This window comes from Pan troglodytes, chromosome 18 (genome assembly GCF_028858775.2).
Source record: "Pan troglodytes isolate AG18354 chromosome 18, NHGRI_mPanTro3-v2.0_pri, whole genome shotgun sequence".
NCBI lineage: Eukaryota > Metazoa > Chordata > Mammalia > Primates > Hominidae > Pan > Pan troglodytes.
The window spans coordinates 22,366,504-22,393,852 of NC_072416.2; the positions used below are offsets into that span (position 1 = coordinate 22,366,504).

The 27,349-nt window shown below is 43.6% G+C and overlaps 1 protein-coding gene and 1 long non-coding RNA gene across 7 annotated transcripts in view; one reads left to right on the top strand and one right to left on the bottom strand.

Moving 5' to 3' along the window:
• IQCK (IQ motif containing K) overlaps nt 1-27,349 on the top strand; it is a 139,914-nt gene that overhangs the window by 24,243 nt on the left and 88,322 nt on the right. For all 6 annotated transcript variants that reach the window (XR_010152154.1, XM_016928457.4, NM_001246476.1 and 3 more), the window contains 2 exon segments: nt 21,746-21,798; nt 21,933-22,010. Coding sequence is in view for 5 of the 6 variants with exons in the window: in XM_016928457.4 (XP_016783946.1) it covers nt 21,746-21,798; nt 21,933-22,010 (131 nt within the window). In the remaining variant the exon portion in view is untranslated.
• On the bottom strand, nt 18,658-23,972 carry LOC104002545 (uncharacterized). Its single transcript, XR_008539759.2, has 4 exons — nt 23,870-23,972; nt 20,653-20,906; nt 19,746-19,914; nt 18,658-19,454 (listed from the first exon to the last, which is right to left on the bottom strand). It is a non-coding gene; the product is annotated as an uncharacterized LOC104002545 (long non-coding RNA).

Genomic DNA, 27,349 nt, shown 5'->3' on the forward strand with positions numbered 1-27,349 from the left:
TTATCCTGATCTGCACAACAGATTCACATTTTCTTGATTCAGCTGTTCCTCACATCCTGTCATTGGGAATAGATGCTTAAACTGAATGATGACTGGCCTCCAACCAAAATTACATAACTGGGGCATTTTTATCTGTCACCCACAACTGAACTTGCATCCAAATGGCTCTTACACAGCAGCGTAATTCATTGTTTATTGATGCCATTCAAATTATATCTTGAAATAGCATTTATATTAAGTTGCTCAAAAATACTTGCTGATCTGCGTTTTGCCCTTAAACTGCTGATGTCTAGTTATTTATACTTGACTTCATTATTTTTCTGGTTTTTTTTTCTATGACATGGCCCCCATAGTGCTTGGAACATAGTAGGAACTCAATGAGTATTTATTGGATAAATGAATGAATATGGATTCTCAAAAGATGGGGCTGGCCAGATGCAGTGGCTCATGCCTATAATCCCAGCACTTTGGGAGGCCGAGGCAGGTGGATCACTTGAGGTCAGGAGTTCGAGGCCACCCTGGCCAACATGGCAAAACCCTGTCTCTACTAAGAATACAAAAAAATTAGTTGGGCATGGTGGCACGTGCCTGTAATTCCAGCTACTCGGGAGGCTGAGGCAGGAGAATCGCTTGAACCCAGGTTGCAAAGGTTGCAGTGAGCTGAGATCACGCCACTGCCCTCCAGCCTGGGTGACAGAGTGAGATTCTGTCTCAAATAAATAAATAAATAAACGTCAGGGCCTACTTTTAAGATCGTAATTAAGCTACATGAGCACTCTGGAGGTCTGTGACCTTTATTCAGTTTGTTGTAGTTATTACACACAGGAGGTAATTTATTAACTATACCTGCAGTAACTGGATCTGCTGCCTCTGGAGGGAGGTAAACAATGGGGAGACTGCCTAAGTCTGCTAGGCTCCCTGGAGCTGGAGCTGGGCAAGGAGCAAATCCCCTCAAATTGAAGGAGCCTCATTCACAGACAGTGGAGAGCCAGAGGGTAGAGCAAGAGGCTAGGATTCAAGAATAGTAGTTGCCAGCACTTTTTGAGCCTTGCTTTGTGCCAGATGTCATTCTAAGCACTTTACCTGCAGTCACTCATTTAATCCTCCCAACAATCTTTGGAGGTGGATGCTATTATCATCATCTTATGGATCAGGGCTGTACAGCACCAGGGCTAACCAAGAAGCTTAAGTTCACAGCTAGAAAGTGGCAGAGCCAAGACTCAAACCAAGAATTGTTCCAGAGTCTAAGAGTTTGACCACTGCTCCACTCTGATGGTCAGTCACACAGCTTGCTGAAAGCAGAGGTCAGATTCTGACATGAAAGATGGGTCTGGAGGCTGTGGAGAAAAGGAATGAGAAGTTAGCAAGCCTTTTATTTAGGTTGTCCTGCCAGTACCATGAAACTCCAAGGAAGACCAGGGGGAACAGAGCAGACAGAGAAACAGCAAGAGCTGGCACCTAATTACTATGCCATAGAGCATTTGGCCAATTACACACACATCTATTGTGTGATGTGTGGTGTGTGTGGGTGTGTGTATAGGTGTAGGTGTGTCTGCACACATGAATTGAGGCATTGTGTGGTACTTGGTTCAGCAATTGCATGATTCCAGCCTCTGGAATCAGGCAGACCCTTTCAACCCAGGCCTGTTCCCCAAAAGCTATGCAAGCTTGATTATTTTGATTTTGAGTCACTCATCTTGTGATTCTTTTATATATATCATTTTAAATACTATGAATTTAATATAGTTTCTAAACAAACAGTTGTTCCTGCTTAGATTATTTTTTCTTCTTTTCTCTAAGCACACGAATAGTATATTTTTTCATTTTAAAAATTATTTTCATTTTTATTTTTAGAGATGGGGTCTCACTGTGTTGCCCAGGCTGGTCTCAAACTCCTGAGCTCAAGTGGTCCTCCTGCCTTGGTTTCCTAAAGTCCTGGGATTACAGGGATAAGCCAGTGCACCTGGCCCATCTTTAGATATTTAACTCTATTTTAAATGCTCAGTATAAAATTCAGCATATTTAATAGGCAGGTATTTCCCTAATCCTTAATTTTTGGTGGAGATTACAATTGGGAGAATAAACCTTAAGCACATGATTTCCATGAATTATCTCAGCCTGAGAGTTAGATCAAGACCTCCACATTTCATGGTATGAATTTAACAAGTGAAATAGATTTATTTAACCCTTTCTCAAAGGGTCATTTTCAATCATGTAAAAAAAGTAATTGAGATTTTTTAAGTGGCATCTGTATGGCATTAGAGTGACAATCTACAAATAAAGCCAATGGCCTTCTAGTTTTGCTGTGAAATTAGCTGGGTGCTAGCAGTATTTTATATTGTGTTAAACAAATATACTCTGTGAAAGGTAAATAACGGAAAATGATTGCTTTGTACAAATAGCTGGTGGAAGTACATCTGTGGCCAACAATAGATATTGTACAGACATTTCCTGTGTGTATAGCGATTTATGCAGCCATGTATACAACAAGCCAAAGGTAACAGAATGCAGATAATAGTATCTAAATTCGTTGGCCAATAAGTGAAGAATCACATGGAAGATGGGGAAGAGATGAAAGTTTTGACCCTTTGCTCTCCTATATTTAATATTCCAATATTTTGGGTATATTAAAAAATTTCAAAAGAAGCACGAGTTACCTTTGTAATCAGGAAAAATAAAAGTTAATGATAAGTAACATTTTCAAGTCCTCATATTTGACCCTGCTGCCTCATCTAGGTTATTTTCTTTTTTTTTTTTTTTTTTTTTGAGACGGAGTCTCGCTCTGTCGCCCAGGCTGGAGTGCAGTGGCGCGATCTCAGCTCACTGCAAGCTCCGCCTCCCGGGTTCACGCCATTCTCCTGCCTCAGCCTCCCGAGTAGCTGGGACTACAGGCGCCCGCTACCACGCCCGGCTAATTTTTTGTATTTTTAGTAGAGACGGGGTTTCACCGTGTTAGCCAGGATGGTCTCGATCTCCTGACCTCGTGATCCGCCCGCCTCGGCCTCCCAAAGTGCTGGGATTACAGGCGTGAGCCACCGCGCCCGGCCGAGGTTATTTTCTTTCTCTCTTTCCTTTTCACTGACACACTCAGTGAGTCACCTCACCTACATCTTTTTACCATTCATTCTTTCTTTAATGTGGCACTCTGGCATCTAAATGCTCACTATGTCTGGTACAACTCAAGTTTACTAATGACCCAGTACTGCCAAATTCTGCGACCTATTCCAGGGACAAAAAGGAGGCCAGTCTGTTTGGGGCAGAGTGAGCAAAAGAGAGAGGAGGTGAGTTTGACAGGGTCAGCCCCGCAGCGGCCGTAACATCACATGGGCCAGTAAAGAAAGTGGGTTTTATTTTAAAAGCAGTTGGAAATAATTAGAGCCGTGACTCAACCCTACTGGGCCCAGTGCTCCCTTGTCATAGCATTGTATAGTGTGCTTCTTGCTATCCTGAAATGAAATGCTTAGATGATATAATATAACCTATTTATCAGTTACCTGATTGCTGTGTTGTACAGTAAACTACCTGAAAACTTTATGGCTTAAAATAACGATTTATTATTTTTCATGACTCTGGGCCGACTGGACAGTTCTGGTGCTCTCTCCTGGGGTCACTCATGTGACTGCGTTCAGCTGGTAACTGGGCTGGGTTGGAAGGTCCAATTCTATCTCACTCGTGTGTGGGGCCCTGGTGCTGCCTGCTAGCTGGGGCACTTCGGTTCTCCTTCATGTGGCCTCTCATCCTCCAGTGGGCCAGCCCAGCTCCTTTACAGCGTGGTGGTCTCCAGCAGCTTTCCAAGAGGGTAAAAGCAAAAGTGCAAAGCCAAGACCTGGAACATGACTTCCACCAAGTTCTCTACTAAAAATACTAAGAATTAGCTGGGCATGGTGGCATGTGCCTGTAATCCCAGCTACTCGGGAGGCTGAGGCACGAGAATCACTTGAACCCGGGAGGCAGGGTTGCAGTGAGCAGAGATCCAGCTTGGGGGACAGAGTGAGACTATGTCTTAAAAAAAAAAAAAAAAAAAAAAAAGAGCCTGGCTTCATTTCTTTTAATTTTTGTGGGTACATCGTAGGTATATATATTTATTGGGTGCATGAGATGTTTTGCTACAGGCATGCAATGCGAAACATTATGGAGAATGGGGTTTCCATCTCCTAAGTAACTGTGTTACAAACAATCCAATTACATAGACTTTTTTACTTATTTTAAAATGTACACTTGAGTTTTTATTGACTGTAGTCACCCTGTTTTGCTATCAAATAGTAGGTCTTAGTTGTTGCCATTAACCATCCCCAACCTGACATTCATTCCTACTGTGTCTCATGGTGATAAGGCTGTGGGTGCTGAAAACATTTCCCATTGTGACTCTTAGAATTGCTGTCAGATCTAGTTTGTAAGCCATGCAAGAAAACCTTATTATAACTTTATAGTCAAGTTTCTTTTTTATTTTTAACAAAAGAGCATTGATCACTTCATTTCCCAAACTTGGCTACGAGTTGCTTTTGTTTCTAAAAATCAAAGTGATCCTCAAAGGACAAGGCTTTGAAAAGAAAGTCAGCAGGCTCTGACCTGAGGGTGACCCAGTGGTTCTTTAACAAAGTGAAGGGCAGTGGCTTTGTGGCAGGATTTTCCTTCTCTGGTCTGAAGCTTTGTCCTCCGGCTTTGAGGGGCATGGCTTTATGCCAGATGGCTGTGGTAGCAGTCTTGACTAACTGCCAGATAGGGGGAACATTATCATTTGGCCATAAATTGCATTTCGATTATTATGTACTTTATCAGTTAACTTTTTGCCATATAATAAACTACCTCAAAAGTTAGTGGCTTAAAATTACAAGCATTGGTCAGGCATCGTGGCTCATGGCTGTAATCCCAGCAATTTAAGAGGCCAAGGCAGAAGGATCATTGAGCTGAGGAGTTCAAGACCAGCTTGGGCAACATAGCAAGACCCCTATCTCTGCCAGCAAAAAGTCGTAACCATTTATTTAGCTCACTTTTTTGCAAGTTAGCAACTTGGGCTAGATTTAGCTGGGAGTTTCTTCTGGCCTTGGCTGGGTTCATTCATGTGTCTTTGGCAGCTACTGGATAGGCTAGATGCTGGCTGGTCTAGGATGGCCTCAGCTGGGATGAGCTGTTCCATGTGGTCTCTCATCCTCTATCAGATTAACCCTAGGTTGTTCATAGGGCAGCCAGGCAGGGTTGCTTCAATTCAATTAGACACGTCAAGGCCTCTTGAGCCTGAGGCTTGGAACTGACATAGTGTCACTTTCACACGTTAGATTGGCCAAAGCAAGTCACAAGGCCAGCCCAGATCCGAAGAGTTAGGAAATAGATTCCCTTTTTTTTTTTTAAGTAAATGTATGGGGTTTAAATACAATTTCGTTACATGCATAGATTGCACAGTGGCCAAGTCAGAGCTTTAGGGTATCTATCACCCAAATAACACACATTGTACCCAATAAGTAGTTTGTCATCATCACCCTCCTCCCACCCCTTCACCCTTCCGAGTCTTCACTGTCTGTCATTCCACTCTCTCCATCTGTGTATATACAGGTTTTAGCACCCACTTATGAGTAAGAACATGCGATATTTGACTTTCTGTGTCTGGCTTGTTTCACTTAAGATAATGCCCCCCCAGTTCCATCCATGTTGCTGCAAAATACATGAGTTTGTTCCCTTTTATAGATTCCACTTCTTGATGGGAAGAGCTGTAAAGTCACACTGCAAAGTGCAGATACAGGAAGGGTGGAGAATGGTGGCCCTTTTTGCAACTTACCGTATACACTGCGTTAGAAATAATATGGACCGGGTCACAGATGGCAGCTGTGACTGTTAGCTCCAGCCTGGTGACTTCAGGAAAGATTAAATGAGCTAATGTGTGAAGGGGCTTGTTCTGGAGTTCAACCATCTGGGCTCAAATTCTTTTTTTTTTTTTTTTTTTTTGAGACAGCATCTTACTCTGTTGCCCAGGCTGGAGTGCAGTGGTGTTATCGTGGCTCACTGCAACCTCCACCTCCCAGGTTCAAGCAATTCTGGTGCCTCAGCCTCCCGAATAGCTGGGATTACCGGTGTGTGCCACCAGTCCCAGCTAATTTTTATGTTTTCAATAGAGACAGGGTTTCACCATGTTGGCCAGGCCAGTCTGAAACTCCTGACTTTAGGTGATCCGCCCACCTCTGCCTCCCAAAGTGCTGGAATTACAGGCATGAGACACCGAACCCAGCTAAATTCTTATCCTTCCATTTACTAGTAAGTGACTTTGGGCAAGGTATTTAGCATCTCTGTGCCCCCATTTTCTGATCTGTAAAATATGAATTGTATGTAGTACATTGTAGTAATATGTTCTTGTTGTGAGGATAAATGAGTTAAGCAAAACTTAAGAGTGTTTGGCATATAGACAGCACTCAATACACATTAAATGTTGTTAATCCTATTAGCGTTTCTCTTGGAAAAGAGCCAACCTGTAAAGGAGTGCTATTCCCCATGGCCTCTTCTGGTTGACCAACTGTTACATGAGTGAATGGAGGGTGTAATTCTCTTACTGCATTCTGGACATTACAGATAGATGGCCAAGGATGGACTCTCCTTGTCATTCTGAAAATACTAGTACCTTTAAAAATGATAGGTATTAGTAAAAATCAAAACATAACTCTTAGAAATAATGATGAGCTTAGAATCTGAGAATGTAATATAAAGACACCTCCTAGAATTAAGCAACTGCTAGAATCACAGCCTGTAATGGAAAAAAACAAAACAAAACAAAACAGAAAACCAGCCCTGCAAGTATTTCAGCCTTCTCTTGAGAATTTATGTCTAAAGAAGGAAGCCATTTTTTAAAAGAATGAAAATGAGGTTTTTTTTGAAAGAATGTATCTTAAAGTAAATCATTGACTTTCTTGGTTGTTTAGAGAACTGCATTTCTCCTGCTACATTTTAGGAACAGGAAAAGCCAGGTCATAAACTAGTCCCAGATCCAAAAGATGTTTCAACTGTTAACCCCTTAGAATCATAAAGGGTTATCCAGGAAATAGAGAAGAGAGACGAAACAGAGCTTTCTTAAAATCAGACTTCAGTGTCAGAAATCAAGTACTATGGATGTTTCCATGAATCCATAGGAAAGATCATCTGTCAGTTATTCATAACGTTCCGAAGCTGAACGCCTTCCAGCTACACAGGTCAGCTACCTGTTTTTGTAAATGAAATTTCACTGGAACACAGCTACGCCCGTTCCTCTACCTATTATCTGTAATAGCTTTTGCACTACAGTGGCAGAGTTGAATATTTGTGACACGAGCCTATGTTTACTATCTGACCCTTTAAGAAAAAGTTTGACTGGGCATGGTGGTTCACATATATAACCTCAGGACTTTAGGAGGCTAAGGCAGGAGCATCGCCTGAGCCCAGGAATTTAAGACCAGCCTTGGGCACCATGGTGAAACCCCGTCTCTACAAAAATGAAATTTACACAATTTGCTGGGCACCATGGTGTGCGCCTGTAGTCCCAGGTACTCAGAAGGCTGAGGTGGGAGAATCCATTGAGCTTGGGAGGTCGAGGCTGCAGTGAGCTATGATTGCAGCACTGCACTCCAGCCTGGGCAACAGGTGAAATTCTGTTTCAAAAAGGAAAAAAAAAAAAAAAAAAAGAAAAAGAAAAAGTGTGCCTATTCATGCTTTGAAGTCCTGGAACTATCCATATTTTTATAGTCATAGCTGTTATGTGGGAGGCAGTCTAGTATAAAGGAAGCTGAATGATTAAGTAGTTATTGTTGTGTGGGAGGCACTACAGTGTAAGGGAAGCTTAATGATTTAGTATAGAATTTGGAGCCATTTTCACCTGAGTATAGGGCCTCATTCCACCTCTTTGTAGATGCGTGACCCCAGACCTTGCTAGTATTGTGACCTTGTAATTTTAATATTTCTAAGCCTCAGTCTCTTCCTCTGTAAAACGTAAATAATAATAGTAATTGCTTCAGATAAGGGAGTTTATGATTTTTTTTTTCTTTTGAGATGGAGTCTTGCCCCGTGGCCCAGGCTGGAGTGCAGTGGCGTGATCCTGGCTCACTGCAACCTCTGCGTCCCTGGTTCAAGGGATTCTCCTGCCTCAGCCTCCCAAGTAGCTAGGACTACAGGCGTGTGCCACCATGCCTGGCTAATTTTAATATTTTTAGTAGAGATGGGGTTTCACCATGTTGGCCAGGCTAGTCTTGAACTCCTGATCTCAAGTGATCTGTCCGCCTTGGCCTCCCAAAGTGCTGGGATTACAGGAGTGAACCGTCACGCCTGGCCTAAGTTAATGAGAATTTTGTGGGGTTTTTTTTGTGTTTTTTTTGTTTTGTTTTTTTGAGATGGAGTCTTGCTCTGTCACCCAGGCTGGAGTGCAGTGGCATGATCTCGGTTCACTGCAACCTCCAACTCCCGGATTCAAGCAATTCTCCTATCTCAGCCTCCCCAGTAGCTGGGGCTATAGGTGTGCGCCACCATGTCTGGCTAATTTTTGTGTTTTTAGTAGAGACGGGGTTTCACCATGTTGGCCAGGCTGGTCTCGAACTCCTGACCTCAAGTGATCCATCCAACTTGGCCTCCCAAAGTGCCGGGATTACAGACGTGAGCCACCGCACCCAGCCGAGAATTTAATAAGATAATGCATTTAAAGCATTCAGTTAAGTGCCTGGCACAGCTACAATGAAAGATAACAATTGAATAACAACAAAATTAAATTGGAAAAAGTGGAAGTCTGAAAATGAGGACAGTCTGCGAGGAAGAGGTGGACTGGGACTGGCCATTTAGGGGGAGTTGAATGGTAGGGGTGGTGTCAGAAATGTGGAGGGCTGTGGCAGGTACGGTGATGAGGGTGGGGCTGCTGGAGTTAGGTGGGCTTGAATCTCTCCTTCAGCTCTGCTAGCTCTGTGCCCCTAGGAAGTTTCCTGAAATGCTGTGAGCCTCAGTTTTCTTATCTGTTAAGTGGGGAAGTGATAATCATAGTACCCACCTCACCAGGGCTGTGGGGAAGAATAAATGAGATGGGGTGTGTCAGGCACAGTAATGGGAGCCATCGTTATTAAGAATTGTGCTTGGCCAAGCACAGTAGTTCACACCCATTATCCCAGCACTTTGGCAGGCCAGCGTAGGTGGGTCACTTGAGACCAGGAATTGGAGACCAGCCTGGGCAACCCCATCTCTACAAAAAATAGAAATTAGCCAGGCATAGTGCCACGTGCCTATAGTCCCAGCACTCGGGAGGCTGAGGTGAGAGGATTGCTTGAGTCCAAGAGTTTGAGGCTGCAGTGAGCTATGATCACACCACTGCACTCCAGCTTGAGTGACAGAGTGAGACCCTGTCTCTAAAAAAGATAAATAAATAAAAATAAATTTTAAAATTATGTTTGAAAGAGGGAGGCAAATGTGAGCAAGTGCAAAGCCAGAGGAAAGAGAGATGGGGTCCAGGTAGGCAATGAGAGAAAGAATAAATTCAGTTTTAGGCAGGAGTAGCGAGATGGATCAGGACAGGTGTGTCATCAAGCCTCTGCCAGTAGCTTCCTTTAACACAGAGCTTGGCATGCCTTCTCCAAGCAGAGAGCAGGCCTTGAAGGGAGTGCTCCAGATCCCTTGGTTTCTCGGAGGCATGGCTTTGAAGCTAGGTGTGCAAATAATTTTGATCCTGAGATCAAAATCTGTGGGAGTAGAGTTTGTACAAAGACTTGCCTTCTCCTTATTGAATCTGCATTGCCATTGACCTTTCTGATCTTCCGATTATAGTTATAGCTGCCTTCCTGAGTGCCCCTGGGCTGGCCACACTCTACAAGAGTTGGAAGGGGAAAAGGTTGTAAGGCAGGAAATCAACTGTGCAATTGTTAAAATAGAACTTCAACAGTGTTTTTAGACTGAAGTCTAGTTAAAAGGCCACAGTACCATTCCTGCTCTACCGTGACCTGCATTGCATTCCACTGGAATAAATTAAGTCTGAGATGTGTAAATAGCATTATGAAGATTAAACCTTACAGTTAGGTTGATATTCTTAAGGAATTCCATGACATTCAGCCCTGCCTTTGGATTAGCTTAATTGGAACACGAGCGATCAGAATTTAATTAGAATTTAATTGAACTGCTATATTAAACAGAGCTGGCTCAGTGGCTACATTGCAAACTTCACTTGGAAATTCTTTCTGATGCATCTCTGAAAATATTTTGAGCACTCAGAGTAAAGTTAATCATTTTTACTGTAAGCATTTTTTGATAAAAGGCTTATATTGTTAACAGTAAAAAGTAGTGGAAACTCAAATGAGTTTGTTTCAGCTGGGGAGTATTAAGTATGCAGAGCTAAGATTTCCTTATTTGCTGGAGTTAACTCTTTGAGGGCAGGTCCTGAACATGGCAGAAAGCCCCATTCAAACTGTCCTAAGTAGAAAGGGATTGTTTTCTTTCTTTCTTTATATATTACTTATTTATTTTTTGAGATAGGGTCTCACTCTGCTGCCCAGGCTGGAGTCAGATCATAGCTCACTGCAGCCTCAATCTACCCCAGCTCTAACGATCCTCCCACCTCAGCCTCCTGAGTAGCTGGGACTATAGGCATACATGCCACCATGCTTGGCTAGTTTTTGTATTTTTTGTAGAGATGGGGCTTTGCCATGTTGGCCAGGCTGGTCTCGAATTTCTCAGCTCAAATGATCCACTTGCCTCAGCCTCCCAAAGTGTTGGGATTACAGGTATGAGCCATTGTGCCCGGACCTTTTAAAAAATGTAGACAAGAGGCCCACAGGGAGATCTTCCAGCACAGCTTGATCTGGTGACCTAGATGATGTCTCCATGACTGTTCTCTCTCTTCTTCTCTTGACTGCTTCGTCTGGGTTGGCTCCACCCTCAAATGGGCCCTCATTTTGTGGCACCAGCCTATGTCCTAAAAGGCTCAAGTGTAGCAGAGAGAGAGAGAGAGAGAGAGAGAGAGAGAGAGTCTCTCCCAGAGTTTTTCTCTAATTGAGCCAACTCAGGTCAATTGTCTGAGTAATTTGGGCTGGGCATAGTGGCTCACGCCTGTAATCCCAGACATTTTGAGATGCCAAGGCAGAAGAATTGCTTGAACCCAGGAGACCAGCCTGGGCAACATAGCAAAACCCCTGTCTCTACAAAAAAAAAAAAAAAAAAAACTTTTGAAAATTACCTGAGCGTTACAGGTGGCATGTGCCTGTAGTCCTAGCTACTCAGGAAGCTGAGGCAGGGAGGTCCCTCGAGCCTAGGAATTCAAGGCTGCAGTGAACTATGATCATGCCATTACACTCCAGCCTAGGTGACAGAGCAAGACCTTGTCTCTAAAAATAAAATAAATAAATAAATAAATAAACATACCTTCTTTGGAATAGGTACTTGGAACTAGGGGAATTGTGATTTAGTGACCTGTTAGGCAAGGAAAGGGGCCCCATCCAAAGCCCATAGTTTTTGCTGGGGAAAGATGGATTCCTGAAAGGAACTCAGGGTGCTGTTACCAAAATAAGATGGAAGGGATACTGAGCACGTATCTTGGTTAGGGTGCATTATGTTGCAACTAGCAGGAAACTGACTTAAATAATACAGAGGATTTATTGGCTCAGGAAACTAGAAGGCCCCAAGGTAGAGAGGGAAGGCTTCAGGGTTGGTTTGATTCAGGAACTCTGTGATATAACTGAGGAGGACTTGGTTCTCTCCTGCCTCTCTGCTTGGCCGCTAGCAGAGTCAGCTTTATCCCGGGCTGGCTTCCTTTGGATTGGCAAAACAGCTGCGACCACTGCCTCGGCTTTGTATCCACCTACTACATCAAACAGAAGGGGGACAATAAACTCTTTCAGGAAAGCAAAGGAAGTTAACTTCCCAGAAGCCCCAGCACACCTCCCCTGACATCTCATCACTCTGAAGTGGGTCACATGCCCATTCCTGATTCACTGCATCCCTTTGGCCAGGATAAATGTGGACCAGATTGGCTCAGGTCTAGGTGGGGTGAGGTGGGATTATCTCACCTGCCTTATCAGGGTTCACACCTGGAGCTGAGACGGAGTTAACCATCTGCACCTACTGTCACTTACTACCCAGGTCAGGAGCTGCAGGGTGGCAGTTTGGGGGCATTTAATTAATAACCACACTGGGGCCGTGCCTTACTCATTTTCTTTATCTCTTGTGTTTAGCACAGGGCGTGCACACAGTAAGTAAATGTTTGTTGAACAGAGTCAGACTGGAACAATGCACTTTGCTTAATTTGGAAAGAAATCAGTTTTGTGCATGAGTAAAACGATGGCTGAAAATAAATTTTATGTCAGCTTTAAATATGGATTAAATGTGGACTCTGGATAGAGGCCATAAGATCGCCTCTTCTCCTATCTTACTCCATGTAACGTAAAATTTTCCCTTTCGGCTTTTGGTTGCTTATCAAATTCCATTACAGTGAACACTATTGTAGACCATAGTTGGTATCAGGAAACTGTTTCTAACTCCTGACAAGTTCTTCGATGATCTCACGACACAAAAATTTGCTACTACGAATAATTCTGTAAAATTACAGAATTTTTTTCTTTCTTTTTTTTTTCTTTTTTTTTTCTTTTTACATTCATAGTCATTCATTGTAGTTATTTTCCTTCTTATAATTAAATACCTGAATATCCTTTTAAAAGTACAAGGGCTTTGGTCAGTGAGGGAAGAAACTCTATTTCCTGGTCTTGACCAATAAGGAAAATTAGTAATACCATCAGCTTTTGTTCGAAAAAATTTCTAAGGAGTGGAAACAATAGATTCTGGCAGGAAAGGTGTGGTAGAATTATTTTAGCATGATCCCTTTTCAGCCAAAACACTTTCTGAAATGACCCTGTGGCCGGGGCTGGAGGTCTTGGTCAATGTTATTAGTGCATTTTTTGAACTTCTTTAGAGAAGTATTATTTTTCTCTAATGAAATGCCTTCTCAATGGAAAAAAAAAATGTGAATACCTGTTTGCAGTTTGCTATAAATATTTTGGCATCTGGTTATAGGCCAAGTGTATGCTTATTTCTGGGATCATAGTTACGGATAGTTTCATCGTGTGTGGGAATTATCGGGTATCTGGAAATGTATTGTGGAAAATACGTGGGAAAGGAGGCTGTGATGTTCTATGTGTATGCCACATCCACAGTCCTTAACTGCTGTTCTTTGTCCCTATTTTATCCATGTCTCCATCACCCTGAATACAAGTGATTGAACCAGGAATATGGATCAGGCCCTTGGGCAGCCACTCTTAGATGGCAAATGACTGTGAAATGGTCCACCCAACAGAGATGGTCTCTCTTGGGAGTATCTAACTAGTCCTATCAGATTCTCCCATTTGGGGAGGTGGGATGTCACACTGCAGAGAGAACAGGCAGACTGTAGCGTAGGGAGAGGGGGACACCTAGAGACAACCTTAAAGGCAGAGAAAGGAGGACAGAGAATCAATTAGGAGAGAACAGCAGAAAAAGCAACAGCAAGCAATGAAAGGAGCCACGGCCAAGGAGCTGAGCTCCACATAACTAGAACCGGAACCAGAACCGTTGTTGGATGACTGTAGCCTCACCTGTGCCCTGAACAGCCATAAGCAATGGTCCAGGTCTTCCTGAGACCTGGCTCTGCCACCAGCCAGAGAGATTCTCATTTTCCCCACCATTTCTTTTACCTTTACAGTCACTCCCCGTGGTAGAAGAGATTATACTTCAGAAATATTTTTGGCCTCTCCCTAAGGGAGGTTTGACCATGTGACTGACTGCTTTGGTCAGCAAAATGGATGGGCATGACATATATCATTTCCAAACACATGCTGAAAGAGTCAAAACAGGCCAAGCCCAGTGGCTCACACCTGTAATGCCAGCACTTTGGGAGACCGAGGCTGGAGGATCACTAGAGCTCAGGAGTTCAAGACCAGCCCAAGCAACATAGCAAGACCTTGTCTTTACGAAAATTCAAAAAAATTAGCTGGGCCTGGTGGTGCATACCTGTAGTCCCAGCTACCTGGGAGGCTGAGGCAGGAGGATCACTTGAATCTGGGAAGTTGAGGCTGCAGTGAGCCTTGATTGTGCCACTGCACTCCAGCCTGGGTGATAGTGTCTCAATCAATCAATCAATCAGCAAAGCATAGTTCACCATATTCTTTTGATTGGCCATAAGAACTGGTGATATTTGAGATACAGGCTGCTCTGTCAGCCTGAGTCCTAGAGTAAAGACAGCATGGAGCAGAGAGCCACAGCTGATTGAAATGTTCATGTAACATGAGTGAAAAATAAACCATTGACAAGATAAGCCACTGAGACTTGAAGTTTAGTTATTATCACAGCAAAATCGAGCCGAATATGACTAAACAAACAAACAAACCCAGTAACTGAGGTACTATGATCTGAATGTCTATATCTTCCCCCCAGATTCATATGTTAATCTCATCTCCAGTGTGATGATATTAGATGGTAGAGCCTTTGGGAGGTGATTAGGCCATCAGGGTGGAGGCTTTATGAGTGAGATTCATGTCCTTATAAAAGAGGCTCCATGGCCAGGCGCAGTGGCTCACGCCTGTAATCCCAGCACTTTGGGAGGCCGAGGCCGGCGGATCACGAGGTCAGGAGATGGTCACGAGGTCAGGACCATCCTGGCTAACACAGTGAAACCCCGTCTCTACTAAAACTACAAACAATTAGCCGGGCGTGGTGGCACATGCCTGTAGTCCCAGCTACTTGGGAGGCTGAGGCAGGAGAATGGCGTGAACCCGGGAGGCAGAGCTTGCAGTGAGCTGAGATCGCGCCACTGCACTCCAGCCTGGACAACAGAGCAAGGCTCCATGTCAAAAAAAAAAAAAAAAAAAGAAAGAGGCTCCAGACAGCTGCCTTGTCCCTTCCATCTATGGGTGCCATCTATGAGGAACCAGACACCAAATCTGCCAGCACTTTTATCTTGGACTTCCTAGCCTCTAGAATTGTGAGAGACAAATGTTTGTTGTTTATTAGTTACCCAGTTTATGATATTTTTGTTATTGCCACCTAAATGGACTAAGACATGAAGTAAATTGAGCATATTTCTATTCCTTGTAAGCCCAAAGAGTCTCAACCAACACAGTGCCGTAGCCAGCCACACTTCAGTCCCCTGAACTCACAGCATGTGCTTTTGACTTTTCTAGGTGGAATTATATGAGTCATCTGATGCAGATTCGATTGCTTTTTAATGCTAGCTATTTCTCTTCTCAGCCTTCGGTCCTCCAGTGTGTCTCTTCTACGTGCATCCAGTATAAAAATTGGTACAAAATACTGTCTGGATTGAACCGCTGTTAATTTCCTCATTTTCGGCTGGGCGCTGTGGCTCATGCCTGTAATCCCAGCACTTTGGGAGGCCGAGGCGGGTAGATCACTTGAGGCCAGCAGTTGGAGACCAGCCTGGCCAACATGGCAAAACCCCATACCTACTAAAAACACAAAAATTAGCCAGGCCATGGTAATTCTATGCCTACGCCTGTAATCCTAGCTACTCGGGAGGCTGAGGCTTGAACCCAGGTGGTGGAGGTTGCAGTGAGTGGAGATCGTGCCACTGCACTCCAGCCTGGGCAACAGAGTGAGACTCTGTCTCAAAAAACAAAATTCTGCATTTTCTCTTTTAGAGGTCTGGGTCTCTTATGATGGTATTTTCCTCCTATTTCCCTCTCTTCTAGTTTTATTATTTAAAAAAGTTAATCAGATAGATGAACTGAGAGAATTTTGGAATGAATTCCCACATATCCACTGCCTTGATTCTACAATTTCCATTTTGCTTTATTTGTTTTATCACATATCCATGAACCCAGCAATCCATCCCTCTATTCATTCATCTCGGTTTTTTGGATGCATTTCAGAGTAAGTTGCAGACTTAATGAGGACATGATGATGCCTTAACCCTTGACACCTAGTCTTTTTCCTTTTAATTATAGATTAAAAGAATATTTTTAAACCTTGTTAGAGGCTGCCTTAACTGTTCCCTCTGCTCTCACAAACGTAAGCATTTTCACCCTTTAACAATCAAGGACTCAGTGTATTTGCCCACATTACATAAACCCTGGGTGCCCTCGCTGTCTAAATCTCGCTCTTTAATTTCTTTCTCTCCTACTTCCTCTCTTATTTCATCACTCACCACAACTTTTCATTTGCTTTTCCTTCTCTCTTTCAGCTCCTCAGCAGATAATTTTTAAACTAAATAACAGCTGAACAATATCCCCACTGTTCCACATGTCTGGGTATGCACAGCACGTCCACGCTTGCCCAGAACAGAAGGAAAACACTATTTCTTCCATTTTATTTCTTTGCATCGAAAGTGATTAAATCTGTGTGCATGACCGTCACACATCAGACCATTTGGCTATTTTTAAAGTCTGTTTATTAAAGTCAAGCTGCATTCTCTTTACAGAAGAAATCTTTACCACTAAACGATGTGATAAATGCCGAGGGAACAATGCATCTTTTGTAGGGCGGGAGAGAGACACTGCCATCCTACAATTGCCAGATTGTTTAAATTATTATACGGCAATTCAGGCTAGTTACATATTTGCATTGTTATACAAGTATTTTCTTATTTTGGTTAAAGATGGCTTTTTGAAGGGACTTCTATTCTTGCAGGGCAGATTAGGTGACCCCATTACATGGTCTGATACATTGCATTTTATTACGCCAACCAGCAGTATTTCCATTTTTTCATAAAGGGGTTTCAGCAATGAGGTAAAAGATTGCAGATAATCTCCAGTAACTCAGGCACCACGATATTTTATTTACTAAAAACTCCAATAAAGGTTTCGGTAAAAAGTGTTAAGGAGAACTTTTCTTTTTGGTGAAACATCAATTTCACAACAATCGTTTCAACCTTATCTTGAATTATAAAGCTGAGTTTGCCATTTCAAACTAAAGAGGAAAAAAGAAAAAAAATTATGGAAACATTTTCTTAGTAAAATATTGTGGGAAGAAAGTAAAGAGAAATTGTCTACAATTATATTAGCAATTCCTACTTGTAAATATCAGAACCTGTGTACATGAGTTTTTTCTTGCTTTGATGCTTGAGAGTTGAATGGTGAATTCATTCATTCATTTACTCAACAGGGACTGCTCACCTGCTCTGTCCAGTGCAGTCAATTTTTAAAAATTAATTATTATTATTATTATTTTGAGATGGAGTCTTGCTCTGTTGCCCAGGCTGGAGTGCAGTGGTGTGATAGCTCACCGCAACCTCCGCCTCCCAGGTTCAAGCGATTCTCCTCTCTCAGCTTCCTGAGTAGCTGGGATTACAGGCACGTGCCACCATGCCTGGCTTATTTTAGTATTTTTAGTAGAGATGGGGTTTTGCCATGTTGGCCAGGCTGGTCTCAAACTCCTGACCTCAGGTGATCCGCCTACCTCGGCCTCCCAAAGTGCTGGGATTACAGGTGTAAGCCACCATGCCCAGCCTCAGTGCAGTCAGTTAAGCACTGGGAATATATATAAAAAAAAGACATGTACATTTGGCCTATCGTCACAGAGCTTATGATTCACTAGGGAAGATAGACATGGCAGACTCATGTTACAGTCTCAGGTGCTATGACAGACAAGCACACGGAAAACTGGAGTAGAGCCCACCCTAAACTGAAGAGGGTGAGATTGGGCAAAGTGGTCCATGTCTATAATCCTAGCACTTTGGAAGGCTGAGACGGGAGGATCACTTGAGCGCAAGAGATTGAGACCAGCTTAGGCAACATAGTGAGACCTCATCTCTACAAAAAGTTTTAAAAATATATTAGCCAGGTGTGGTGGTGCATGCCTGTAGTCCCAACTGCTCAAGAGGCTGAGGCGGGAGGCAGGAGGATCACTTGAGCCCAGGAGTTTGAGACCAGCCTGGGCAACAGAGTGAGACCCCGTCTCTACAAAAAGTTTTAAAAGTATATTAGCCAGTGTGGTGGCATGTGTCTGTAGTCCCAGCTACTCAAGAGGCTGAGGCAGAAGGATTGCTTGAGCCCAGGAGTTTGAGGCTGGAGAGAGATCATGCCACTATACTCCAGCCTGGGTGACAGAGAGAGACTCTGTCTCTAAAATTTTTAAAAATATATAATTTTTTAAAAGACAATGAGAATGCTCAGAAAGGCTTGCTGGAGGCATCATGAAGGATAAATCGTGGTTAACTGATTGGAGAAGACAATAATAGTGCTAAAAAGTCTCTGTTTCAAATAATAAACAACCTAATGCAAACTGGCTTAAGTGCAAAAGAGAATATATTGGTTCTTATACCTCAAAGGTCCAGGGAATTTTGGCTTCAGTCATAGCTGGACCCAGGATCTAGTAGAGTATCATCAAGGATCTGCCACTGTTTGTCTACCCAACAGCATCTCTCTTCTTCCTTGTTAATAGAGCCCCAAATTTGTTCACTCTCGGTGGAACTGCTTTGTCTTTCAGGAGCGGCTGGGCTTAATTCATTACATCTGTGACAATCCCGTTTCCAATACAGTCATATTCTGAGGGCTTGGGAGTTATACTTCAACATATGAATCTTGGGGTGATACAATTCAACCCTTAACACTCTGCCTTTCCCTTCTCCATTTCTCTGATCTCCTGCTGGTCTCTCGTTAGCTGGACTGATCTGGAGGGTATGTTATGGGAAAGGGGTCCTGATCCAGACCCCAAGAGAGTTCTTGGATCTTGTGCAAGAAAAAATTCAGGGCGAGTTCGTAAAGTGAAAGCAAGTTTATTAGGAAAGTACAGGAATAAAAGAATGCCTACTCCATAAACAGAGCAGCCCTGAGGGCTGCTGGCTGCCCATTTTTATGGTTATTTCTTGAGTATATGCTAAGCAAGGGTTGGATTATTCATGCCTCCCATGTTTAGATGATATAGGGTAACTTTCTGATGTTGCCATGGCATTTGTAAACTGTCATGGCGCTGCTGGGAGTGTAGCAGTGAGGATGCCCAGAGGTCACTCTTGTCGCCATCTTGGTTTTGGTGCGCTTTGGCTGGCTTCTTTACTGCAACTGTTTCATCAGCAAGGTCTTTATGACCTATATGTTGTGCCAACCTCCTATCTCATCCTGTGACTTGGAATGCCTTAACCGTCTGGGAATGCAGCCCAATAGGTCTCAGCCTCATTTTACCCAGCCCCTATTCAAGATGGAGTTGCTCTGGTTCACGTGCCTCTGACATTTCCAATAAGGTTACATTCCGAAGGGGTTATACTTCACCATATGAATTTTGGGGTGATACAATTCAACCCCTAATGTTCTTTTTTTCCCTCCTTCATCTCTCTGGTCTCCTGCTGGTACCACCCATAGGATGGACCTATCTGGAGGGTACAGGAGCCTGGTTTATGTGAACCATGAAAAGCAGCTTCCTGAGTTACAGAGCAGGCTAGGGAGGGTGGATCTGGATGGGCAAAGAGGATTTCCAGGACACTTTGTAGCATCTTTCTTCTTGGGAAGGATCTCTCCACATGGCAACGAACACCTCTAGACTGACTTGATTCTTAGCTCCTGCTATTTTAAAAGAAGACAGAGATTTTATCACCCGATTTCCATAACAATTCTCTAAAAGAAGTTTACTGGTATTCTTTGGGTTACAAGAACAAACTTGAAATGGAAATAGAAGACAGGATATCTGGTGCTCCACCCCATTGGCAGGCTCAGCTTATCTTCTCCCCATTACTCTGGGATGTCTTTTCCCTTGTGGCTTACTAGGTATCTATCCCTTAGGGGCCGCATTCAGCTGCCTGTATTGAAAACTCAAGAACAGTGGTAATAAAACGAATGAAGTTTATTTCTCCTTACACATTTAGATGTCCAGAGTAGGGCAGGCCCAGGCTGGTGCCGTGGCTTAAGGAAGTCAGCAAAGACACAGGCTCTTTCTATCCCCTGCTTCACCATCCTTAGCATGTGGCTTTGGGCCTCATGGCTAAAAGGGGCTGCTCCACTTCCAGCCCCACATCTGTGTTCCAGCCTAGAAGAAGTGAAACGAAACTTCAAGGAAGAAGGGGCAGCAGAAATCAGGAAAGCAGAATTTTCTCAGAGGTCCCTAGAATATGTCTGGTTTTATCTCATCGGGCAGAACTGTATGACATAGCTGTCCCTTGCTACATGGGAGCCTGGGAAATGTAGATCTTTGGCTGAGTTGATTGCCATTTGGAAGCAATCAAGTTTCTGTTAATAAGGTTGAAGTGGAGAGTGGACCTTGGGTGGAGAGCTAGCAGGGTCAGCCACACTGCTGGCGGCACCTGTGTGCGGGGTGTCTCGTGAAGGTGGCACTCAGACCCGAAGGACTGCTGCTCAGAGGATTTGAGTGGATTTGGGGTAAAGCAATATATACAGTTACTCAGAGAAGCACAGTCTAAATTTAAATAACAAAATCCTGCAATTCCAAAAGCATGTAATAAGCCCCGATATGAGCACTGTCTTTTATTACTACCTAATGTCAGAAAATGTGCTTATTGAAAGAGAACTAAAGAAATGTCTTTGGAATTCTTTGCCCAAGTTACTGTTTGTTGATGTTCTTATAAATCTCATAAAGGATTCACGCGTATTTCATCTAACACAAGCAATCAATTAACCTCCCTTCCTTTTTCCTACTCAGACATGGGCAAAGTAAGAATATACAGTTGACTCCTAAACAATACGGATGCCAAACCCCCGTGCAGTCAAAAATCCACTTATAACTTTGGCCAGGCACAGTGGCTCACACCTGTAATCCCAGCACTTTGGGAGGCCAAGGCAGGGCAGACTGCTTGAGCTTAGGAGTTCAAGACCAGCCTGGGCAACATGATGCAACCCCATCTCTACAAAAAATACAAAAATTAGCCAGGCATGGTGGTGTGTGCCTGTAGTCTCGGGTACTGGGGAGGCTGAGGTGGAAGGATCACTTGAGCTCGGGAGGCAGAAGTTGCAGTGAGCTGAGATCACGCCACTGCAGTCCAGCCTGGATGAGAGAATGAGGCCCTGTCACAAAAAGAAAGAAAGAAAATCCTCATAAAACTTTTGACTCCCTCAAAACTTAACTACTAATAGCCTACTGTTGACTTAACAGTCACACAAATTTTGTATATGTATTATATACTCAAAACTTAACTACTAATACCCTACTACTAATAGCCTACTGTTGACTTACCAGTAACACAAATTTTGTATGTTTTATGTATTATATACTATAGTCTTATAAGTAAGGTAGCAAAAGAAAATTTATTAACAAAATTATAGAAAGAGAAAATATATTTACTAGTCATTAAATGGAAGTGGATCATCATAAAGGTCTTCTTCCTCATCTTCAGGTTTAGTAGGCTGAGAAGGAGGAGGAAGAGGAAGAATTGGTCCTGCTGTCTCAGGGGTGGCAGAGGTGGAAGGGGAGGCAGGAGAGGCAGGCACACTTGGTGTTAACTTTCTTTTTTTTTTTCGAGACACAGTCTCACCCTATTGCCCAGGTTGGAGTGCAGTGGTGAGGTCTCGGCTCACTGCAACCTCCACCTCCCAGGTTCAAGCAATTCTCCTGCCTCAGCCTCCTGAGTAGCTGGGACTACAGGTGCCCACCACCACGCCTGGCTAATTTTTGTATTTTTAGTAGGGATGGGGTTTCACTGTGTTGGCCAGGCTGGTCTCGAACTCCTGACCTCAAGTGATCCACCCGCCTCGGTCTCCCAAAGTGCTGGGATTACAGGCGTGAGCCACCACACCCAGCCAGTGTTAAGCTTTATTGAAAAAAGTCATGTATAAGTAGACCTGTGCAGTTCAAATCCATAGTGTTTAAGGCTCAGCTGTAATTTAATTATCTCTTCTCTCTTCAGAGGAAAAGAACCAAATTCATTGCCTGTGATTTTCTGACCGAGTGGTTATACAAGTAAGTTGTTCGTGTCTGACTATTCAGTGATCCTAAGAATTCAGTCGTATTAATTTGCAAGCAGAATAGCAACAACTGACTTGAATTCTTGCTTATTGTTTTCTTGTCAATCAAACATATGGCATCATGACCAGCCAAAATCCAAAGAGGGCAGGGGAGCCATTCACAGAATTTTTCTCCATTCCATTTGTGGAGGAGCGGCTAAAGCAACAGTGAGTATGACACAAGGCTTTGAATAATTTATTCCTAATTTAAGATTGCGTTAATAATAGTTTTCTTCCATCTAAGAGAACAAACTGATGTGATCCATCCAGGACTCTGGGCCAGTCATATTTGTGACTCCTGTCTCTAGTTATTCTTAGCCTAGGCTAACCTTATCCTAATCAGGCCAGTAATTTCATTCAAGAAGCGCTCCAGAAATAAAATAGAAAACTTAAAAAAAAATTATTATCCTAAGTAATTTATCCCTCCATTCCCTTCATTTTTTTCTCTCTCTCTGAATGTCATTATGTCTCAGGAAATATGACTAAGCTTTTCTAAATACTTAGAAAATACTAAAAAAGCTTAAATAATAAGTTACCTGCATCAGTTCTCCATTTTTAATATAATAAAGAACATGACAGATAAAATTAAAACTATTTGACCATTCTAATATGGGTGTCCTCCCCACATTGAAGTAATCACTTCAGTCTACAGTGCAGCCTTCCAGACCTCTTAGTTATTTAGCTATATAAAATCAGTTTATGCTGCTCTGTCTATGGAGTAGCCATTCTTTTATTCCTTTAATTTCTTTTTTTTTTTTTTTTTTTTGAGACGGAGTCTTGCTCTGTCACCCAGGCTGGAGTGCAGTGGCGCGATCTTGGCTCACTGCAAGCTCCACCTCCCGGGTTCATGCCATTCTCCTGTCTCAGCCTCCTGAGTAGCTGGGACTACAGGCGCCTGCCACCATACCCGGCTAATTTTTTTTTTTTTTTTTTGTATTTTTATTAGAGACGGGGTTTCACCGTGTTGGCCGGGATGGTCTCGATCTCCTGAGCTCGCAATCCACCCACCTCGGCCTCCCAAAGTTCTGGGATTACAGGCGTGAGCCACCGTGCCCGGCGGATCACGAGGTCAGGAGATCGAGACCATCCTGGCTAACACAGTGAAACCGCGTCTCTACTAAAAATACAAAAAATTAGCCAGGCATAGTGGCGGGCGCCTGTAGTCCCAGCGACTCGGGAGGCTGAGGCAGGAGAATGGCGTGAACCCTGGAGGCAGAGCTGGCAGTGAGCCCACATGGCTCCACTGCACTCCAGCCTGGGTGACAGAGTGAGACTCCATCTCAAAAAAAAAAAAAATCAGTTTATATCTGGCCGGGCATGGTGGCTTATGCCTGTAATCCCAACACTTTGGGAGGCCGAGGTGGGCAGATCACTTGAGGTCAGGAGTTCGAGACCAGCCTCGCCAACATGGCAAAACCCCGTCTCTACTAAAAATACAAAAATTAGCTGGGCACGGTGGCACGTGCCTGTAATCCCAGCTACTCAGGAGGCTGAGGCAGGAGTATCGCTTGAACCCGGGTGGTAGAGGTTGCAGTGAGCCGAGATCACACCACTGTACTCCAGCCTGGGGGACAGAGTGAGACCCTGTCTCAAAAAAAAAATTTAGACTCTCGGCTCTCAGTTGTCACATATTTTGCTTAAATCTTCCCTCTTTGAGAATACCAAGATGAATAGACCCTTGGCTGACTCTGGCAATTTTGAGAATTTTAAAAACCCCAGATATTAACCGTTTTTTTTTTTAAATCTAAGATTACACATTGAAAGGAGAGAAACATAGGAAAACCTTGTTTCTTATTTAGCTTTCAAACCTGTGCCTGATTTTATCCGCTATGAAATGTATAGCCCAAAATTTATTGATTTACATATATTTTTCTAAGACAAGCTTCTTTGAGTATCATTCTCCAAGTTGCTGCTTTGCCTTGAAAATAAAACATTTTTCCATTTGTAATAACCGATGAAAAATAATCTTTAAAATAAGATAACTTCTCTAATAAGAATCCTCTTAGATTTATTTATTATACAAATACCTTAATTTTAAATGGCGCTGATGTCCACAGGAAGCTCATGTAAATATACTGTGAAAGGAGCAGTAGCGGTCATTTCAGCTGCACTCCACAGGAACAGAAACACAAGAGCTCTTGCTTTAACTGGCATTTATATTCTCTACATCCATGACCTTTCAAAGAGATGCCCAGATGCATGATAAAAATTAAAGTGATATTAATCTATTTGATGCAATGAATGTCTATCGAACACCTACCCAGTTCAACTGCACAGAGCTTGGTGCTGTGGAAAAAACAGAGATGAATAAAGTATGGCCCTGGCCCCTTGGGGTGAGGGGGACATGTTTACAGCTTGCTGTAGTTTCTGTAGTGAGTGTTGTAATTCAAATGTTAACAGAGCATTAAAGGGAAGTGGGGAAGCATGAGACCATCCACGTGCCCTTCCTGGTGGGCCTGGAGCCAGCCCAGCTGGGGCAGCGGCCAAGCTGGTTGGTGCCCAGATTTGGTCCAAGGCAAGAACTCAAATGCTGCATTCTTCTTGTCTCAAGTAGGAATAGTCAGAGAAGCAAGTAGGAACCAAAGTTCTTAAGGAGAACAAGGGTGGGAGCCGGGAAATATCCAATCCAGGTTGTCTCAACCTTGGCACTATTGACATTTAGGACTGGATAATTCTTTGCTGTAAGGAGCTGACCTGTGCATTGTAGGATGTTTTGCAGCATCTCTGGCCTCCACTCACTAGATGCCAGTAGCACCCTCCTACAGTTGTGACAATCAAGACTATCTCCAGACACTAGCGTATGTCCCCAAGGGGAATGAGGCAAAACTGCCTCTGGTTGAGAACCTCTGATTTAGTCCAGTAGTTTCAAAACTTTAAAGCAGCACTTTGGGAGGCTGAGGTGGGTAGGTCACTTGAGGTCAGGAGTTCAAGACTAGCCTGGCCAATGCAGTAAAACCCCATCTCCACTAAAAATACAAAAATTTGCCAGGTGTGGTGGCACATGCCTGTAATCTCAGCTACTTGGGAGGCTGAGGCAGGAGAACTGCTTGAATCCAGGAGGCAGAGGTTGCAGTGAGCCAAGAAGGTGAAACGGGAAAAGTTACCTTGTCCCCCTCGCAGGGCATGCAACAGGGGGATGTGGCTCGCTTTTTCAGTGCCCTGCTGCTCAAACCTCTAGGGGAGCATACAGGCAGGCAGGTTGTCGGGCTCCCACCTGATGGCGGTGTCTATAGGTGAATTTACAGCTGAAGCCCCAGTGGGCATATGTTACCAGGTGCTCTCTTAGTTTGCCATCTATAGGCGGTTTGTGTTAACCAGCTCAATTCACCCTCTACCTTGTTGCGAGGACAGAGGGATTTCTGTATCCCAGGTTCTTGCCTTTGTGTACCAGAGAAATCAGATCACACGTGGGCTTGGAGAATGAGTGCAAAGTTTTATTGAGTGGAAGTAGCTCTCAGCCGATGGAGGAACCAGAAGGGCACCATGGTTTTTCCCATGGAGTTGGGCTGCTCAGCGGCCACAGCTTTCCTCCGACTAACTGCCCTGGCCAAACTCAGCCTCGTCCTGCCAGGTGCCTGTGCCTGTCCGTGTGCTCTTCTGCTGGTGTGCTCCTCTCAACATCCTCTCCGTGAGCAGCTGCTTGTATCTTTTTCCGCTGAAGTGCTCCTCTCGACGTTTGGCTGCCTGGGTGTCTGCCCGCTAGGGTCTCGGGCTTTTATATGCCCAGGACGGGGGGTGTGGCAAGCCAGGGTGGTCTTGGGAAATGCAACATTTGGCAGGAAATGCCTGTTCTCATCTAGGTCCCTGGGGGTGAAGCCCTAGCCAGGGACCACGCGCTCCTCTACGGAGCACTTCCCCTACCCCCTTCTTCCCTTCCCAGCACTCCTGTATCAGTGGTACCACTGCACGCCAGCCTGGGTGACAGAGCGAGACTCCATCTCAATAAATAAATAAATAAACAAATAAATAAATAAAATAAAATCACCCAGGGAACTTTGGAAAATAGTGGTACCTAACTTCACCCAGAATGACTAAATCATAATCTTCAGGTATAGCCTGGACGTTGTTTTTTTTTTGCCTTTTTTTTTTTTTTTTAAACTTCCTAGGTAATTCTAATATATAGCCAGGATTAAGAGCTTATCCATCCATAGGACAGAAAAAGTACTGCATCCAGGAACTAGTAAATAATATAATTGAGCCATTGCTTCACTAAGAGCTTTGATACATGCCATCTCATTTAATCTTCACAACAACACTAGGATGTAGGTACTAAAGCTGGGAGCCCACAGCTGGGAAGTCGACCATGAAGTGAGATGGGTCTTGGACAAATAAGGTGATTATATGAGTATTATGGATGGACATTTTGAGTACAGCTTAATGATACAGATTGGAGGAAGATAACTTTCGAGGGGGAGACTCTGTCAAGTCTTTTTAAAGGTAGTGAAATATAAACTACAGTAGTACTTCAGGCAGAATTAAGAGCCTGAGCTTTTGGGATAGATAAACCAGTATTCAAATCTCCACCACTGGCTGGGTGCAGTGGCTGACACCTGTAATCTCAGCACTTTGGGAGGCTGAGGCAGGCAGATCACCTGAAGTCAAGAGTTTGAGACTAGCCTGGCCAACATGGCAAAACCTGTCTCTACTGAAAATACAAAAATTAGCTGGGCATGGTGGTGTGCATCTGTAATCCCAGCTACTCGGAAGGCTGAGGCAGGAGAATTGCTTGAACCCAGGAGGCGGAGGTTGCAGTGAGCCAAGTTCGCACCACTGCACTCCAGCCTGGGTGACAGAGTGAGACTCCATCTCAAAAAAACAAAAACAAACAAACAAAAATATATCTCCACCACTTACTGATCCTATGATCTTGGGCAAGTGTTTATTTATCTATTACTGTGTAACAAATTGCCCCCAAATTTAGTGGCTTAAAGTCATAAATATTATCCTATAGTTTCTTTGGGTCAGGAATTTGGTAGCCGCTTAGCTGGGTGGTCGTGGTTCAGAGTCTCCCATGAGGTTGTAGTTAAGATGTCACAGGGGGTGCAGTCATCTGAAGGCCCAACTGGGGCTGGAGGTTCTGCTTTTAAGATGGTGCACAAACATGGTGCTGGTTGTTGTCTGGAGGCCTTAAGTTTTCCCCATCTGGGTCTTCCCATGGGCTGCTTGAGTATCCTCATGACATGGTGACTGGCCTCCTTCAGAGTGAAAGATTTGGGCACAAGAAGGAAGCATGGTACCTTTTATGACCTAGTCTTGGAAGTCAAATACCTCCATTTCCATCACATGCTATTAGAAGCAGGTCACCAAGTGCCACATTCGAGGTTTAATAATTAAGCTCTACCTTAGGGAGGGAGGAGTATCAAAGAATATGTGGACATATTTATTTTAAAAGCATCACAGCATGTCTGTCTCTAAGCCTCCAGTTCCTTATTGGTAAATGTGGTTGTGAAGATACAGTGATACAGCTACAAATGGGATCGTGAACAAGCCCAACCTATAGTAACATG